Source organism: Sinocyclocheilus grahami, unplaced genomic scaffold, assembly GCF_001515645.1.
Source record: "Sinocyclocheilus grahami isolate Dianchi unplaced genomic scaffold, SAMN03320097.WGS_v1.1 scaffold2213.1, whole genome shotgun sequence".
Lineage (NCBI taxonomy): Eukaryota > Metazoa > Chordata > Actinopteri > Cypriniformes > Cyprinidae > Sinocyclocheilus > Sinocyclocheilus grahami.
Window position 1 is genome coordinate 1,680 of NW_015507392.1, and position 20,736 is coordinate 22,415.

At 37.6% G+C, this 20,736-nt stretch overlaps 1 protein-coding gene across 1 annotated transcript; it reads right to left on the reverse strand.

The window, feature by feature from the left end:
* Positions 1–1,381: 1,381 nt before the first annotated feature.
* Positions 1,382–20,629, reverse strand: LOC107574402 (gastrula zinc finger protein XlCGF57.1-like). The gene is made up of 5 exons (XM_016260836.1): positions 20,164–20,629; positions 16,481–16,667; positions 9,479–11,058; positions 1,959–2,015; positions 1,382–1,850 (listed from the first exon to the last, which is right to left on the reverse strand). Exons 2-5 carry the CDS (start codon positions 16,526–16,528, stop codon positions 1,748–1,750), a joined length of 1,788 nt encoding a protein of 595 aa, XP_016116322.1. The 5' UTR covers positions 16,529–16,667; positions 20,164–20,629; the 3' UTR covers positions 1,382–1,747.
* Between the last annotated feature and the right edge of the window lie 107 nt (positions 20,630–20,736).

A 20,736-nucleotide genomic window follows, 5' to 3' on the forward strand; every position in this document is an offset into this window, starting at 1 on the left:
GGTATCAACTGTCAGAAATTATGTTTTAATGACTTTAGCTATTAACGTAGAGCTCTACATAGAGACCTAATGCGTTTTGCGTTACCATTTTCAACACAAGTTAGTAACTCAATATGTTTCATATCTATCTGAAATAATACAAAGTTGGGTTTTCCTTTAGCCCAGTTCTGTTTTTGTATATGGTATTTTCTCCAAAAAGATTAGGCTAACACACAAAAAAAGCCACATTTTGATGTAATCTTTGTCTATTAAAATGAAAAAGAAAAAAAAAGTAGGCCAATATCTTTTTCAGAAAATTTAACTTTCGTGCATTTACAGAGGGGCCTTCTAAACTGATCCAAAACATTCTGATAGCAATGCAGTTAGAAAATAAAGTCCTACAGAAATCACATCAGTACAAAATCTTTCAACAGGGTACTCCAGATGAATCTCATATCATATTTGTGTGATATTTTTTAGGCAGCAAATGCATATTTCCACTGAAATTTAGATTGCTATAGATATTGGTCTGTATTCTGTGTTAGCAACTTTCCCATCTCATATTGACCATAAACTCTTGTGTTACCAAATTACTGACACATCTGTACTGCATACTAAAGAGCTCCATTATCAGCCCAACAGTGAAAAATGAAACCATATCCATACCATCTGGGCACAATCTGCACAGAAAAGAAAGTTTAACCCTCTGGTGTGATTTATTTATTTTTTTATTTCAATTAAATGAATGTACAATATTTTCATAATGTTTTTTTATTTAATATTTTGTATTTGTAGGGGATTTTATGGTACTAAATGTAATTTATGGAACAGTTATGATCCATTTATTACCTGTTAAGCACCTTTTGAGCATAGACCTAAAAGTTTCCAACTTTAACTGTGCTAAACCGCATTGGAACATAGATTTCAGTTTAAATTTGCTCTCTTTTTAAAGCAGACACTTGGCAGATTATTCATAGTGAAAAAACTATTAAAAAAAACAAACAAAAAAAAGTTATAGAAGTTTATTAATATGATACATGCACAAAAAGACTATTTTAAAAATGTACAGGCCTATGAAATAATTTATTTTCCAAAACATGTTTTACTCTTAAACTGCATGAAAATAAAAGTCAGGAATCTAAACAATTTGTTCTAAGTTTGAGGTTGATATAGCAAAAATATGAGATTTAGTTTGGGCCAAACGTACCAAACGTTTATTCCACTAGATGAAATCCGCTTCCCAAGTGTTTCCAGTGCAGTTATTTTTGACTGTGACCAGTACAAGTGTGACTGTTTTTTGAATCATGTCCATGTGTGTGTTCACATAGCAAGTGCCAAAACCGTACCATTCCAATTAAGTAAAAAATAATAAACATTAAGTGTTTAGGTCAAAAATGTGCAGTTATTTTTGACTGTGACCAGTACAAGTGTGACTGTTTTTTTCAAGATCACTTGACCTTTTTGAATCATGTCCATGTGTGTGTTCACATAGCAAGTGCCAAAACCGTACCATTCCAATTAAGTAAAAAATAATAAACATTAAGTGTTTAGGTCAAAAATGACCAAACAACAGCAGAGATTAAGCAAAGAGAATGGTTTGGTCGGACGGTTGAAAAGTGGCTTTAGAGAGCAAAAGAATCAAACCAGACTCCTCTTTCAGTGCTGATCTGAACACAACAGGAGTCGTCACGTGTTGAGCTGGAGCTGACACCGTTTTACTGCTCTTTATATGCAGAAACAACATTAAATACATGAGCAGCAGCTTCATTTAGGGAATGATGATGTGATGGAACTGCTGATTTGGTGTCTGGAGGAGTGAATGAGGAGCATCAGATCTGACCTTCATCAGTGTCGCATCAGATTCAGGATCTCTGAGAGAAACACATTCACTTACAGCAGATGCAGATTCACAATTCAATCGGTTTCATTAATGTTTGTGTGATTCAGTCTCAGTTTTTCTATTGATTTGATTCACTCACCTGTTGCCTGAATCATCCTCACTCTGACAGACAGGTGGCAATGCCTTTGAAAAACAGCTGAAAACAGACCAAAACCTATTATTAAATACTGTTAAATTCATTACAGTATTTTATATTTTACACATTTATTATAATATTTATTCATTTGACTCATGGTAACAATCCTAATTTACTTTTCATAACTATTCTGCCATCATCATTTCAAAATTCTCTGACACAATTAAACACTCATGGCTTACCTGAAGACCCTTGTACACAGCAAGAAACAAAGAAATGCCAGAAGAAAAATTACAATGAGTAGAGCAGAAATCCACCACAGCTATTTTATTTTGTCATGAATTCTTTTATATTTTTATAATTTTGTATTAAGTTGTTAAAAATGTTATTTTTCTTAATAAAAGCTTTATATTTAATTTGGTTGGATGGATGGATGGAGTCTGTTCTTGGGCGATGGTTAGACGTCAATAAAATTTTCACTGACATCCCAAATTCAGCCTTGTTTTAGCCTAGACAGCCAGGCTGTTTGGACAGCTAATAGATGTCTTTTAAACGCAAAATTGCTTGCTGAGAGTGGTTTACCAAACACGGCTTCTTATGTTAAGGGAATTACATATTTCTTTCTCATGGCCACGAGTTTAATGCATGAACAAACGTGATCATAGCAACCTGAGATTATCGGAAATGGATAAGATAATATTTTATTTTGAATTAAGAATGATAAAAGAATTGGAATTTAGAAATGATTATATTAACCATAGGTATAGTCTACAGACCGTGCGTACGATAATCCCATGTTGCTACAGTGCATCTGGAAAGTATTCACAGCGCTTCACTTTTTCCACATTTTGTTATGTTACAGCCTTATTCCAAAATAGATTAAATGAATAAGTTTCCTCAAAATTCTACAAACAATACCCCATAATGACAACGTGAAAGTAGTTTGTTTGAAATCTTCGCAAATTTATAAAAAAAAAAAAAAATTGCATGTCCATAAGTATTCACAGCCTTTGCTCAATACTTTGTTGAAGCACTTTTGGCACCAGTTACAGCCTTGGGGTTTTTTGAGTATGATGCTACAAGCTCGTCACACCTATTTTTGGGCAGTTTCTCCCATTCTTCTTTGCGGGACCTCTCAAGCTCCATTAGGTTGGATGGGGAGCGTCGGTGCACAGCCATTTTCAGATCTCTCCAGAGATGTTCAATCGGGTTCAAGTCTGGGCTCTGGTTGGGCCACTCAAGGACATTTACAGAGTTGTCCCATAGCCACTCCTTTGTTATCTTGGCTGTGTGCTTAGGGTCGTTGTCCTGTTGGAAGCGCTCTGGAGCAGGTTTTCATCAAAGATGTCTCTGTACATTGCTGCATTCATCTTTCCCACACTCCTGATTAGTCTCCCAGTTCCTGCCGCTGAAAAACATCCTCACAGCATGATGCTGCCACCACCATGCTTCACTGTAGGGATGGGATTGGCCAGGCCTGATTGGTGGAGTGCTGCAGAGATGGTTGTTCTTCTGGAAGGTCCTCCTCTTTCCACAGAGAAATGCTGGAGCTCTGTCAGAGTGACCATCGGGTTCTTGGTCACCTCCCTGACTAAGACCCTTCTCCCCCGATCGCTCAGTTTGGTAGGGCGGCCCGCTCTAGGAAGGGTCCTGGTGCCTCATTTACGAAACGAACGTACCACAGAAAATTGGGCGTACGGTCATTTCAAAGCAAAACTCGGAATTTATCAATATGGACGTGAGCGGTGGCTACGATCAAATCTCATGTCTGGTCTCAAGTTTTTTTTAGCCTGACCTTGCGCGCAGCATATAAATCTGGTGGAGAAATGTAGAATGACAGCATTTTGTTCATTTAAGTTATTTCCCCAACCGACAACCAAAGCTTATTAGTCGATCACTGACCAGTAAGATTAGAATGTCTTTTGCTTTTTTGTTTTATTCAGGGCTTTAGATTAAAGGAGTCATATGATGTTGTTAAAAAATAACATTATTTTGTGTATTTGGTGTAATGAAATGTTTATGCGGTAAGGTTAAAAAAAAACATTATTTTCTACATACTGTACATTATTGTTTCTCCTCTATGCCCCGCCTTTCTGAAACGCTTCGATTTTTACAAAGCTCGTCGGTCTGAAAAGCAAGGTGTGCTCTGATTGGCCAGCTATCCAGTGCGTTATGATTGGCCGAATACCTCAAGCGTGTGAAGGAAATGTTACGCCCCTCATCATACTGTGATGCTGTGTCCCGGCCGGAGTGATGAGACAAAAACATTAAAACCCATTATAAACGAGGCATTTGTTGCATCCAGTGGGGATGTAATAAAGGATTATAATGACTTATACTGTTGCGTTGCATCGCACCGCGTAAACATAAAACCATGTCTGCATTTGTGATTGGAGAAATGACAAACAACAAGCACTACTCTACACTGCTCAAAACTCGCGCGTGAATCATCAGTGGCAAATCCTTTAAAAATGAAAACATACTTGCAGACTGTGAGTCAGAACAGTCGGCATTGTAGTCTACTCTACAAGGATCAGGAAACAGTCCTCCATAAAATGTGCTGCACACAAATTAATATTTGGGTTGAACTGTTCTGGAACAGTGTTGTAAATACAACTTAACCACTGATTTCTAGTCGTGTCCTCTCTTGGAAGACCAAACAAAGTAGTTTCGCTTTCACAACGGAACAGCGTCACACACGGCAGGCTACTGAGTGAGCGGCAGCGGGAGGGCTTGAGAACAGCGCGGCCGGCGGATTCGACGAAGGAGCGTCCGAAGGGCTTGTGGCAACCACATGTGACGACCCCGGGCTGGACTCCACTTCGTCCACGGTGAAAGCCGATCCGGCGATCCACAGCGTGAAGTTGATGTATTTCTTCAGTGACCAGCACGGATCAGCTCTAGGCATGACTAAGCAGATATCGTCCTCTTTTGGAAGGCCAAACAAAGTAGTTTCACTTTCACAATGAAACACACAGCGTCTTCACGACATGGCGGCAGCAACAATACTACAGCAAGAATAGAAGTTATGCCTTCTTTCTTTGCGTGAACATTTGGGCGGCGTTATACAAATCTTCCCACATTGTGACGTAGACATGTGGAGCGTGTTAGAACAAGCCGTTTTAGGTAGGCGTGGTTGACTCTTAACTTTTATAAAGAATATCTCTTTGGATTTGAGACTTTAGTCTTTGCAACTTTACAGATCTTCTTTATGCACCAAGAGCTTGTAACACTCCAAGGAGAAAGGAAAAATTGAAATCGCATCATATGACCCCTTTAATATGGGCGAATAGCATAAACAACAGACCATGAGGATTCACACATCGTCGCATCACGCACCTGCAGTGCTTCTGTGAACGGATAAAAACATAAATTAAGTCTATAAAAGGAATAAAATAAATAGGACCACACAAAATATATAAGCTATAATATAATTAACAGATTAACAAAAGGGGAAAAAACTGTGCAACAAGTATAGGCTATGCTAGTTTTTGTGTCACTCTTAATGCATTTTATTTATATCTTTGATTAAATCCATTCAACTAACAACATTAGTTCAAGCGTTGCCTGACATTTCAGCCATTCTTCATCAAACAAAAATACAGTCAACCAAACATAAAAGTTGCACTGTTTATTTTAAAAGGTCCACTGTAAAATCAGCATGCAGCACCCAAACTAACGTTTTCGCGCATGGGAAAGATTTTACATGGATATTAGAACATAAGTGAAGTATAAAGCCTTGTTTAGGCTAAATAATGAATAACAGTTTAGCAACCAAATGTTACAAATATGGCAAAAATGGAAACATTTGGATTCTTGTGGAATGAGTCTCGTGAGCCCAATGCCATTTTAGTTTTGCTTGTATGAGGTGTATAATGACTGCCACTATAGCCTAATTTGTGTTTTATTTTATATATAATATTGTATTATTGTATATTTATTTTTTATATAATTTTACAACTAATTTTTTATTCTTGTTCTGTTCTGAATACCGTTAAATTTAAAAATATTTGTTGTAGAGTGCATTATAGGCTATAATGTTTATGTTTAACAGTATTTTAATATACATATAAATTACATACATTAATGTAGCCTAATTGTTTGCAATTACAAAGTTAGCGGGTGTAAGATATTCTCTTTGATGAAATTACTTACTCTCTTGGGCCGAGTTTCATTTCTCCGTGTCGTAAACTCAAGGGCGAGGCTTCTAAACCCGGGTGTTTTTAGGGGTGTGATATTCAAATGACGATTGTTTTCTGCCACCACATTTATCAACGTGCAATCATTCGTACGATGAGATTGGCAGCATACAAATGTTTCATGAATCACACGTGAACTCTGTCATAAGTTGATTTGTGCGCCCGGATCTGCGCTCGTTTCTATGTTAGATTGATAAATGAGGCCCCTGGTGGTTCCAAACGTCTTCCATTCCTCTTCTTCCTCGATACAATCCTGTCTCAGAGGTCTACATATGATTCCTTGGACTTCATGGCTTGGTTGCACCCCTCAGGAACCTGACGATCAAGGTCATGCTTACCCAGGGACCAGCCGTCTACTTTGTCGTGATGTGCTGCAATAGCAGCAACATACACTTTCAAGGTGGAGGGTGGCAGCCTACGGTCCAACCTTTCTTGCAGAAAAGAAGCTGGTCGCCATTGGACCAGCAGCGGAACAGAAAATCAAAGATTCTCCACCCGGCCCTCCTCCGGGGGAAGGAGGGGCGCTGCCAACACCACCTCCTAAAGAGCAGTCCCCACATCCCTGGGTTGTCCGTGTCAGGGCCGCTTCATCACCCTCCTAGAGGACACGGACGAAACGGCATCTTTAAAAACACACGAATCGTCTGCAATTTGCTCTTTTAGATAAAGCGCCCAGGGGAATCGCTGAAGGGAAACCACTGTTTGCACTAATACCACCTCAAACAGCTTCAGCAGAGATGAAAGCCTCGGAGTGTTTTCAACTCATAACACTCCGCTTGAAAGAATGGGTTAAATGTTAACTACTTTCGGTTCCATATAACTATAAACTATGATAAAAGTTAATCAGCATGCATCGATTAATCCCATGTTGAAGCGCAAAAAAAAAAAAAAAAAAGTATTGCGACCAAAAAACTTTCTTCTGATCCCAACGTTAGGAAAGAGTGAATGAATGAAATTAAGTTCCAGACCGCATCAGTAAGAACTCTGTCTTTTGTTCACGTCATTTTACCACGGATTCATTTACAAACAAAACGCAATTTGACGCGGGATTTTCAAAAAGATTGAAACTAAAAGACTGTTTATGCTGCGCCGACTATTGGATCCGACAATCATGTTGCATCACAAAAGTGTGAGTAACTTTTTATTACGTGGTAACTATTTATTTGTATCTTATTACAGATTGTTTGATAAGTATTGAGTTATGCGTTTTTAACCTAAAATCACAGGATGTAGACTGTCAAACATACACAAACCAATCAAAGCAGTGGGTGTTTACTTTCAAGTCTACAATCCGCCACGCCTATTCAAACAGAGAACGTTCCGATGAGGGGGGTCAAATTCTGAATAGAAAACAGCCTATTACTTCGAAATGATGATGTTTTTTGATTTAAAAATCTTGATAACATTATAAGTGGACCTCAGAGAACAGTACAAAATAATAAAAACAGAGGCAGTTCTTGACCCCTTTAAACAGTCATTTTAATCCATCAAATCTGCTTGACAACTGCTGTGCACAATTATGATCAATCTTAATCAATCTTAATGTCATAAAGAGGATGCGTGTTATAATCACTAGTTTGGTCATGAAACTCTAGATGGTGCAGGTTTGACATGTAATCTGTAAGCAATCACATCGTTTCATACACGGCACAAGCTGATTGGCCTCTAAGCTATGCAAAAATATCAAATTGTTGATAGACTTTTCACACTGAATGTCCAACAAATACGCTTTGGACAGAAGGAAAAGCAAAGGCATGCCTGCCTGCTAAATGTTTCAGATGGCAAAATTGTGACTTTCAATGGACTGTTTTACACAAACATTTTTACTAATCATGGCTTACTCATGTAGTTCAAAGTGTTTATGAAATTCTAATGTTTGATTTAATGTAATGCCAATCTTTAATGCTGGTTTCACTTGTGCCACCAAACACTCTTAAATGTGTATCTGCAGCAGCTCTGGACTTGAGAAACAGTTTATATCTTACTGGTTAGTTCAATTCTTTGAAGGGCAAAGAAAAGAGTTGATTTTTTTTTCCAACCTAAACACCAACCTCTTTGTTCTTCAGCATTATGATGCTTTTTAAAAAAAAAAGTTTTAATAAAAACAAACTTAAATTACGGCTGAAACAACTAATTGATTAAATTGATTATGCAATTAATGAACAGCAAACTGATTATAGTTTAATCATGTATACTCACTGCTGGTCTTATTTATCAAGAAAATAAAATATTTTTATAAAAGTAAAACTTAATTCACTATCTCCCTGTCTAACCATAACCAGAAGTGTTGACAAAAGAAATGGCAACCACCTACCTACAGCTTCCAACAGAAAAATGAGCACAATAAAGATGAACTTATAACAGGGTTACTCACATGTTTGGGCTAAAAAGCTCCTCTTACAAGAGGACTAGAGTTCTGTACTTCAATATATTACTACATCAACAAGTTAACCACAAAACACCAGCAAAGTCAGCAGAAGGGAATCTTGCTCCAATTCACCAAACATCTCCGCTCTGCCATTAATTGCAGGCAAGTTCACAATAACTCAAAAACCTGCATACACAAGCTGAGTGTGAGATTCAATCGTAGCCACTGCTCACATCCATACGGATAAATGCTAGTGTAACAGATCGGCCAGGCTCCACCACCACCCAATCACAACGATCCCTCTCACCTGAGTTCTGAGCACCTGCACCTGTCACCTATCAAGCACCTCATTAACCAGCCTGCATAAAAGCACACACCTAAGACACCTTCACTGTCCGGTCTCGTATACACGTAGAGGACTCAATGACTTTGCTACTACTGCCATTTGAATACTGCCTGCATTACTTACCTCCTGTGTTCCGCCTACTGTCTCCTCATCTCCTGTTCCTCCTTGGTTACGGATCACTGAGGTGTGTGCTCCTCCTGCCTACATTCCAGTGCCTGTAAAGCCAAAGACTCGGATTCCCCCACTCATCATATCCTTCAAGCTATTCATTCACCATCACATCCTCTGGACCCTACCCCAGTACTCTGTGACCAAATAAACCTGTTTTATATATACTAACCTGTTGTGTCAAGACCTCTTCCGTTACAGCTAGTTTGTGCATGGAAATTAATTTGCGCCCAATTTTCTGTTGTACGCTCGTTTTATAAATGAGAGCCACTGTGTGAAAACATCTACTAATTGTGTCAATTTACAGCAGTGAATAATGTTTCTATGGACGAAACGCATCTGAAAAATAAGAGGTCACATGGTGATCTGCTGCTGGAAAAGCACACAAACCAAACTAACTTCAAGATTTCAGACTTTGTTGACATAAAGATGAACTACTTACCGCGATTTCAAACTGCGGTGATCTGATTTCTCCATTGCATGGATCTTCATGTGTTTCTTCAGGTAATTTTTAATAGCGTAACTCTTCCCGCACTGATCACACGTATGCGGTTTCTCTCCAGTGTGGATCATCTCATGTGTTTTCAGAGTTCCTGGCTGACTGAATCTTTTGTCACAGTGTGAACACTTATAAGGTTTCTCTCCAGTGTGAATCCTCTCGTGTGTTTTCAGATTTGTTGACTGACTGAATCTCTTGTCACAGTGTGAACACTTATAAGGTTTCTCTCTGCTGTGAATCCTCTCATGTTTTTTCAGGTCTCCTGACTGACGGAATCTCTTGTCACAGTGTGAACACTTATAAGGTTTTTCTCCAGTGTGAATAATCTGGTGCTGTTTTAAACTGTTCGCAAATGTAAAAGTCTTCCCGCACTCAAAGCACATGTACTCTCTCACACCAGTATGAATTTTCTCATGTGTATGTAAAGTTTGCAGCAGTGAAAAACTCTTTCCACATTCAGAACATACATGTGGCTTCTCCTTCGTATGAACTGTCAGGTGTGCCTTCAGGATTGATGCCCTAGGAAATGTTTTGCCGCACTGATCACATGTGAACGGCTTCTCTCCCGTGTGGATTCTCATGTGACTCTTTAGATTTTGTTTGCCTGAGAATCTCTTTTCACAGTGATCACATGTGAATGGCTTTTCTCCAGTATGGATTTTCATGTGTGATTTAAGGTGTGCTGATCGGATGAAACCTTTCCCACATTGATGGCACACATGCGGTCTCTCTCCGGTATGAATTCTCATGTGAATCTCATGATTTTGTTTGTGTCTGAAACTCTTCCCACACTGATTACAAGTGAACGGCTTCTCTCCGGTGTGGATCCTCACGTGTGCATCAAGATTATGTTTGCACGTGAAATAGTTTCCACATTGTTTGCATACATATGGCTTCTCTCCGGTGTGGATCCTCATGTGTCCCATTAGACCTGGTTTTTGTGTGAAGCTCTCCCCGCACTGATCACATGTGAATGGTTTTTCTCCAGTATGAATTCTTAAGTGAACATGAAGATTTTGTTTGCTTGAGAATCGCTTTTCACAATGATCACACATGAACGGCTTTATTCCGGTATGAACTCTTACGTGAATCTCAAGACTTTGTTTGTTAGACAAACTCTTTCCGCACTGATCACATCTGAACAGCTTCCCTCCGGTGTGGATTCTCATGTGAACCTGAAGATTTGCTTTGTCTGAGAAACTCTTTCCACATTGATCACATGTGAATGGTTTCTCTCCAGTGTGGATCTTCATGTGTCCTTTAAAGTGTATGTTTTGTGTGAAACTCTTCCCACATTGATCACAAGTGAACGGTTTCTCACCAGTGTGGATCCTCATGTGAATCTCTTGATTATATTTCCTTGACAAACTCTTTCCACACTGAGAGCAGGTGAAAGATTTCTTGGCTCTTCTTTTCTTTAAAAATGTATTTTTAGTCTTTGAGAGACTCAAATGTTTTTCTCCAGGTTTGTCGTCATGTTTCTCTTCCACTTCACTCAGTTCTTCACTCCTCTTTCTCTTCCATCAGCTCTGAAACAAACAAAAAAAAGAGTTAATTTCATTTTCAGTACATCAAAAATATTCAAAAACAGGAACATGAAAGGAGATAAACGTGAGACCTGCTGTAACAAAACAGACAACTGCTAAAAAATATTACAATCATTTTTATACCTTTTTATAAATTATACATCCCTGAAGCTTACCATGTGCAGTGATATTCAATTATTATTTTTAAAACATTATATACACAAATCCCATATTTCTGTAGTGGAAACTATTAAATGTATTTGAAAGACACGATTATATAACATGATATTAACATTAAAATATATATTGCTGTCATATTTTGTCACCAACTTTTAGATCAATATTTAATTTATTTTACTAAAAGCATTTTAATTATTAAGGGTCAGTCACACTAGACTTTTCTGACTTCCATTTATACACACGTGAACATGGGACACCAGAAACACAAACTCAAGCAGATTTTGAAAAGAACAAATATTTGCAGTAAAGTGGAGCAGATTGTATATTTTTACATTTTGGAATGATTATTATTTCTTAGGGCTGGGTAAAAAAATATACAGATTTCTTGAATTTAATCTATTCTAATTTTTACGAAACAATATTGATTCTTAAATCCCAAGAATTGATTAGTCTAGCCTGTTTTCAGTTAATGAACGGAACATTGTAGCGTGCCTCCCATCCAATAAATCGCAATAAGCTTTGTTACTTTAGATATGAAACAAAGTCTCAGATTTCAATTGTGTATTTTATTACAGTATTCAAACAATAAATGCCATTTTGTTGCTGTTTAATGTAGAGTGACAGATCGCAGTAACGCCTCAGTTCAAGAGAAGCAGCAGCATGAACTGATCATTACCTCCGCTTTAATGCCAGTTTCAGCATGAAATAAACATGAATAAACATCTGAAGGTATGTTAAAAGAAAGAGTACAACTTACTGAAATCCATATCCCGTCTCATGTAATCGCTCAATCAGTGTTTCAACCGCACAAAGACATTAATATAACGGCTTCTAAACAATGTCAAGTAACCACTGTTGCCAACTCTCGCGAGACAAATAAGGAACCGCAGCTTCAAAAACAAGCCCAATATTAGTTTATTTATTATCAATAATCACTACCAATAAATGAGCCTGCAGCATATTAAATAGAAACGGCTCTTTTATTTGAAAAACAAAAACATGTTATTTTACAAAAATCTGCAAACTGCAACAAAGCAGCAGGCACACACTATCCACTCATCTCCAGTCCCCTGTGAGCAGAAAAGGATTGGAGAGATTGAAAAAGAGAAAATGACAAGAGCTTTAAGGAGGAGCTGTAACTTAGCTACATTTGTACATGTGGGCTTATGAAAATACGGGCAAATGAATATATAACATCCCGTCCTTTGGATGAGACGTTAAACCGAAGTCCTGACTCTCTGTAGTCATTAAAAGTTCAATGGCACTTCTCGTAAAGAGTAGGGGTGTAACCCCGATGTCCTGGCCAAATTCACTCCACTGGCCCTTGTCAATCATGGCCTCCCAGTAATCCCAATCCACTGAATTGGCTCACTCCCTCTCCTCTCCACCTGTAGCCGGTGTATGTGGAGCACACTGGCGCCGTTGTACTGTGGCTGCCATTGCATCAGGTGGATGCTGCACACTGGTGGTGGTTGAGAAGAGAACCCCTCATGATTGTAAAGTGTTTTGGGTGTACAACAATACACAATAAAGCGCTATATAAATGCCTCATTCATTCATTCATATTCGAACCAAATGTATATACTGTTAAAGTGGTCATATGATGCGATTTCAAGTTTTCCTTTCTCTTTGGAGTGTTACAAGCTCTTGGTGCATAAAGAAGATCTGTAAAGTTGCAAAGACTAAAGTCTCAAATCCAAAGAGATATTCTTTATAAAAGTTAAGGGTCAGCCACACCTACTTAAAACTGCTCATTCTAACACGCCCCCACATATCTACGTCACTATGTGGAAATATTAGCATAATGCCACCCAAATGTGCATGCAGAGAAAGAAGGCGTGGTTTCAGGAACAGCAGTCGTGTTGATGCAGCCATGTCAGGGAGACTCTGTGTTTCAGTGCGAAAGCAAAAGCATTTTATTTGGCCTTCCGGAAGTAGATGCAATTAGGAATCATTGGTTAAGATTTATTTACAACAGAACAGCACAACCCAGATGTTCGAATTTACATGTTGAGCGGGAAGATGAACGTAATACTGTATAAAATGATTGAGCTTAGGATGTTCGAGGTTCAGTCTGACTCCGTTGAACCCAAGGTACTACATGTACTTTGTCACTACTATTCTGTAATAAAAGTTATTCTTCATCAAGATCTACGACATCTTCACTTTTTCTTACACTGTGCTTGTCAAAAGAGGGGGCTTTGTTGAAAACTACGTGTTTGAGAGAGGTGGGGCATAGAGGACCTACAATAATGTACAGTATTTGGAACAATAATGTGTTTTTTTGAACATTAAAGCATGTCAAAATATTCTGTTACACCAAATACACAAAATAATGATCTTTAAAATAGCATAATATGACCCCTTTAATATTAGTATAGGCCTATCTGTTTTTATTATAGCCTGTGATAATTAATGCATTACAAAAACATTGTAAAAATTAAGAATTTACCTTAGAAAAGAAAGTCACTCCTCTATTAAGTCTACTATCTTTGTCACTTGGATTACAGCGTCAAGAGCGGGAGGAGGGGGCAAAATGTTTGATGAATCACGCTACAGCACTGATATTATTGATTGCGCAGACAGAGTGTCAATCAATGCATTGGAGAATACGGTGAACATTAATGTCAAGAAACGAAGTTGCTGATCAGATTTTCCTAACAAGAAACCAAATCAAATCTGAAGATGAAAACTTTAAAACTCTGCATTTTTTAAAATGTTTTTAAGACCACGTCATGTGATTTTATTTTGGCATGGCATGATCTAAAACAGATCCAGGTTATGTAGGTGCACTAAAAGCATAAGTATGGACTCATTTGAAGATTGTCATGAAACAAACAGTTATAAGAAATTAAATATGAAAATATGAAATATCTGAATATATGAAAATAAAATTGAAGTTTTCCTTGTTTCAGTCTAGAAATGCACTGCAGCTAAAGCCATGTTCTATTTCAAATCTGCATAACTCTAAAACTCTGCATTTTATTAAATGTTTAATACGATTTTATTTTGAAAAGACTTTAAAATGCTGACTGATGTTTATTGTTTTCTTCTAAGCATCTATTCAATGTATTGTCTCTTTTGTTTTGTGGTGCAAACTGTCTCCCCTGCACACATTCACCTCTCTGGCCTAGTTATGGCTCTAATTATCAATAATCCAGTGGTTTGAGTCTTATCTCTAAAATAGGTCCTTCAAGGTATCTTGGAGAGGTGATGTGTCCAAGTCACAACATCTAGCTACTGGGGTGCCTCAGGGCTCAGTACTTGGACCACTTCTCTGTCTACATGGCATCACTAGGTTCTGTCACTCAGAAACATGGATTTTCATATCACTACTATGCTGATGACACTCAACTCTACCTCTCATTCCATCCTGATGATCCGACAATAGCTGCTCGCACCTCAGATTGTCTAACAGATATTTCTTGCTGGATGAAGGACCATCACCTTCAACTCAACCTTGCCAAGACAGAACTGCTTGTGGTTTCATCACAATTTCACCATCCAGTTAGGTACATCAACCATAACTCCTTCAAAACCAGCCAGAAACCTTGGAGTTATGATTGATGATCAGCTGAATTTCTCAGACAACATTGCTAAAACTGTCCGTTCCTGCAGATTTGCTTTATTCAGCATCAAGAAGATCAGGCCCTTTCTTTCAGAACATGCTTCACAACTCCTTGTTCAAGCTCTTGTTCTGTCCTGGCTGGACTATTGCAATGCTCTCTTGACAAGTCTTCCAGCCAGTTCTATCAAACCTTTACAATTAATCCAGAACGCGGCGGCAAGATTAATTTTTAACGAGCCAAAAAGAACGCACGTCACACCTCTGTTTATCAGTTTGCACTGGCTACCAATAGCTGCTCGCATAAAAATCAAGGCATTAATGTTTGCCTACAAAACCACCACTGGCTCTGCACTTCTTTACCTAAATTCATTATTGTTCTTATGTGCCCTCTAGAAGCTTGCGTTCTGCAAGTGAACATCACTTTATTGTGCATCCCAAAGAGGCACAAAATCACTTTCACTGACTTTTAAATTAAATGTTCCCTCCTGGTGGAATGACCTGCCCAACTCAATCCGAACTCATCTTCAAGAATCAGCTAAAAACACATCTCTTCCATCTTTATTTGACCCTCTAACTCTAGCACTCTCTATTCTAATCCTATTCTTTATATAAAAAAACCTTGCCCCTTTTAGACTTGCACTTTATTTACTAACTGCTTGTTTTCTTTAAAAAAAATTATTATACAATTAACAAAAGCAAAAAAGGCCTTTAACACTAGCTTGCTCTATTCTTTTTCAATTCTATTGGTTTTATTTTTATTTATTATATGATTAAAAAAAATTAGTACTGCATTAAGTTGAGACTTGTAATAGCACTTGCAATATCCATTGTCCTCATTTGTAAGTCGCTTTGTATAAAAGCATTTGATAAATGACTAAATGTAAATGTAATTATATTAGTCTTTTGTCTTTATTGTAATTACTGATGACTTTATATTCAGTTTTATTCCCTAATTTCTTTGATCAAACTTCTCACTTCACCTTCTTTGAAATTGTATTAAATGCCCTTCTTGAAAAAAATAAACATTCAAATGAGCTTTACTATTCAAAAAACACATTCGCTCCTGGTAGCAGGTGAATAAGAACTAGCTAGCATGAGTTTGCAGCAAAAACATGGTTTAATGTAAGTCAAGTGTTTGAAATAACCTTATGTGATCTAATGTGGCTTCGGATAAAAACATTAGACAGAAAATACATTATTTTTAAGGATTCTGTAAAGTGATAAAGGCTATGTTGATTAGCATTGCATTATAAAAATATACATTATTGTTATAAAAATACCAGACATGCCTTGAAGAACACAGATAAACCACATATCGTCGCAATCATGTGTTTACTGCCTTCATGTTTCTCTGTCTGTATTTTATTCAGCTGCAGCGATTGTTGGATGCCATGAAAGGGATTTCTGGAACGTGATATGATTTATGGCTCTATGAGTCATGAATAGGGCCTTTCGCACCGCAGGAACCTTTTCATAGTACCAGAACTCATTTTGGAACTACCCACTTTTAGTACTAGGTAACCCTGTAAATAGTACTAGGAAATAGTTCGCGCAAAATCATCCCAGTACTTTAGTACCGTACATTTAGTTCTGGAACTCAAGCGGTGCGAAAGGGCCTAATGTTCTTCAGCATCATGAATGAATCAAGAATAAACACCAACCTTTTTGCTCTTCAGTATCTTCAGTGTGTTTGATTCTGCAGGGTTCTGGATCTCTCATCTTCTCTCTGTCCTCTTTAATAAACTCAGTCTTTGCAGATTTCAGATCTTCCTGATGATTTGATGCTCGTCTTCACTTGTAAACTGATGGGAATATTCCAGCATTTATTGGTGAACTGCTGTGGGAGGAGCTGATCTGCCTAAATCAAAAATAGATCAGCTACTGAGTTTGTTTTTATAATAAATGACACTTTTAAGCATTTATGTCCGTCTGTCTAATCATCGTAAAGTAACAGATGCTAATTCATAAATAATTTTTTATTGCTAATCGTCGCTTTTACTTTCACTTTGAAATAGCGGCAATTCGGCGTAAAGCAATTGTTCATTTTTAGTTTGTTTGAATTTTCCCTCTTTTCCTTGCTTTCCTTCGCTTTTAAATAGCTTAAAAGCGCCGTGCGCATTTTACTTTCACTTTCGAATTAGCGGCAGTTAGGCATCAATTGCTTAAAGGCAACAACAAAATACAACGTCAAACTCACTTTAGCCTATAAAACAAAGAACTTTTATTAACAAAACAAATAAAAATACACCATACTATAGGGCAGGCTATGCCTAATATAAAATAACAAATAACTTACATAAAGTTTAAATAGGTATACAAAACTGGAAATAGGCTAAGTAAACATGTATATATAACCAAATAAATAAGAAACGTTTATTAGCAAAACGAGTAAGAAAGCTTGGCGGCACGGCATACACCTTGATGTCAAATAAAATAAATAAATGACACAAAGTTTAAATAAAGTAAAAATCAGCAAACACTGTAGAACCAATTAAATAAGAAACAAATGTTTAAAAAAAACTTCCAAAATCACCTTAGATAAAAGGCAAAAGTCAACAGGCTTTTCAAAATCCAAAATATTGCCAAACAGGCGCTTTTGCATTTCGTTTCGAAACTAAATCATCCGCGATCGTCTTTTCTGTCTCACCTCACTCTTCTTGTCAGTCAGCTCGACTCACTCTCCTCACTGGAGAAATTAAATCTGATCTGTGATGCGACTGTCATTCGGCATTGAGCAGCCGCGTTCAGTTTTTAATTGTTGTGTCTGTTCTTTTACTAAACTAAATAATTTTTATTAATATAAAAAATCTAAACGACGGTGGGGGTCGGTGACGCGGTGGGCAAGTGACATAACCGGTGTTGCGGTTTAACACCGGTATCACCGTCAGCACCGTCTACCGCGGCAAGCCTAATTTGTAACCAACAAGTACCCTCAGTCTGTTGATATCAATGAAACAAGCGTTAAGTGTCAATTTACAGGAAGTCTGAAGACATCAGCATAATAAATGAGGAGAAAACAGGAACTATTGACATGAAATAAAGAGTCTTTTCAGCAGCTCTGTTAATATTGATGAGCCTCAGACGATCAACACTCATTCAACAAGACATTCAGAATCATCAGCAGATCATCTCTCTTTATTCTCACCCAGATAACAAGAACGTTTGGGCTAAATGTGGCTGATAGCTGTCACATCTGGCCTAGGTATGGCATGGCTGAGCACATATGGGCCAAACTTTAACCGTATATGTTTTGCCATGGATTTAGAATTGGAGGGAATTTTCTTTTGGATGACAATTTCTTTGAGGTATATGGCCCAGATGATAGCACACAACTGAGAGCCATATGTGGCTTGGCACACCATGGAATATGTTAACATTTGGCTTTTATTTGGAAAAACACATATAAACTGCTGGCAGGTCAGTGGCAGTCCACAGCTCAGCCCATTCAACAATGCTATTGGTTGCTTTGTGTCTTCCCTTATTCCTATTGGTGGATTACTGAGATTTTGAAAATATATCCGTTATTTCCCGCTCTGCTTCCTCTTTCAATCGCTGTTAAAAAGAAGAAGATGATGAAAAGCTCCCTATTTACAACAACAGCCTTTTTGCCCAGACACATTCTTATTCAGGTAAGTGCAGTTTTGGTGTTTTAAATGTTTTCTAGGGGTGTAATGGTACACTTATTCGTACCGAACAAATACAGTGTCATTTTAACCACTGCACGTGCAGAACTTAATCCGTTTCAATTCATAGCCGTGAATAAACCTGCACTATACTTTATTACAATACATTACATTCTGTAATCGTAAGGATTTTGTTTTGATCTTTTCGATAAGAAACAAAGTCTCGTCCTTAAAATTATGTATATTTTATCAGGAAATTAAATCCATAAATGCCGTTTTGACGCTATTTGATGTGGCGACAGACCGCTGCAAGCGACCCAGTCAGCAAAATTCCTTTGGCGTGGATCTGGATCGTATCAACAGCTAAAGTGTGGCCCAGATTTGTTTGTGTTTGCTGGCCCAAAACTAGTCCACATCTTTTTTAGCCAGAACTGAACCTAAACAGTGCCATAACCCAACCCAGAGTGAGCCAAATACCATCACCCCTTCCCTTTAATTCTCTTTTCTACTAGATACAACTGGTTATAACGCGAAATAAACACGCTCATGTCATGTAATCTCAATCAGTTTTGCAACCGTGGAAAAATGCCAGTAAAACAGCATTACCTTTACTGCAGGCAAGTCATTCAGTGTCCACAGCTTGTTGCTAGAAAAGTGCAATGTGCAGTTTATATGTTTACATACATTTTTGTTTAGTGTTGGTTATTGTCTCTAAAAATAAATAGAAATTGAATTTAACAGATTGGGCTCTGTTGTTAATTGCAGCCTTTAATATTTTAGTAATGTGCCAGACTGTGAGTGAGAAAGACTGGCGAGACTTACTAAAAGTATCAACTTCTGTTATGTTCTGTATTGTAATTCTGTTATTAACATTATACAATAAACATTTTTTAAAAATGAGTGTGAATCCATTTTTGTGTTTAAGATTTACTGTGTAATGGGTATTTTAAATAAAAAAAATAGGTGTGGTGTAAATATGGTTAAATAATGGCATTTGGTTTATCAGCCACACGTGGGCCACATAAGGGCCGTCAGCCCTTTACAGAACTCAGCCATATAAGAATATCATATAAAGTCCATATATCAGCCACATCTGTTTTTATTATTTGGCTCACTCTGGGTTGGGTTATGGCACTGTTTAGTTCTGGCTAAAAAGATGTGGACCAGTTTTGTGCCGGCGAACACAAACTAATCTGGGCCACACTTTAGCTGTTGATATGATCCAGATCCACGCCAAAGGAAATTTGCTGACTGGGCAGTGTTTGCTGTTAGAAACTGACTATAAGAGTCAGGATATATGATAAAAGCCTATAAGTGTTTTACTAAAATAACTTATTTCTCATTCTCACAACATGACATATCATATGAGATAAAACATCAAAATATATATATATATATATATACACAAAAACTAACACTAAAGGCATCAACCACTACAGATAAATAACTACAGCAGCACAATAGTACAATGCATAGTATAGTAATGCATAGTAATACAATGTTACGGTATATTTTAATAATGTAAATGTAATCTGGCAAAGATGTCAGAAGAGTAGAAATCAAATCACAGCAGCAACACTTGAGATCGATTCCCATCAATTCTCCTCACAGATCTCAAACTATTCATTCAGTAACAGTCCTCACTCCAAACATCGAAACAATCACACAAACAAACACACAAAAGCACTCAAAATCGCTCAGGTCTGAATTAATTCCTCATATTTTCCTCACATGCTGCTGCACTGAAAGAAGACGCCAGAAAAGACGCACAAGTAGCGCTGAACCGGATGAAAACAGCACAGACATGAGTCTGTAAGATGTGGCTTAAACAGACTGTATAAAGTGTGTTTGATAGTTGTGTAAATATGAGAAATACCGGGAGCTGCTGAACTCTCCTCAGAAGACTCTTCTTCTTCTTCTTCTTTTCTATTGGCAGCTTGTATTCTCACATAGAGCATTAGCTCCATCTACTGTAGGTTATGGATCAGACAGACAAACTCAGAGATATTTTGGCAGAGAGCATGATATTTCATAACAGTCTGATAATTATTAAGGGAGCGAGTCATCGTCGAGTCTTCTGAGGAGAGAAGAGCAGTTCACGGTTGTGCCTGTTTAAAGAGTATTTAAGTTCATTTTGCTTTGTAACTGCCATCTGGACATTTTAAGAAACTGCAGATATAAAGCAGGAAGTGAGCAGTAACATGCTTTAGACATATGAAATAAATAAATAAATAAAGAAGTAGGAATTGTGAGACGGGTTTGTGGCAAAAGAAGCCCTTACGAAAATTAACCATGTTTTTTTTT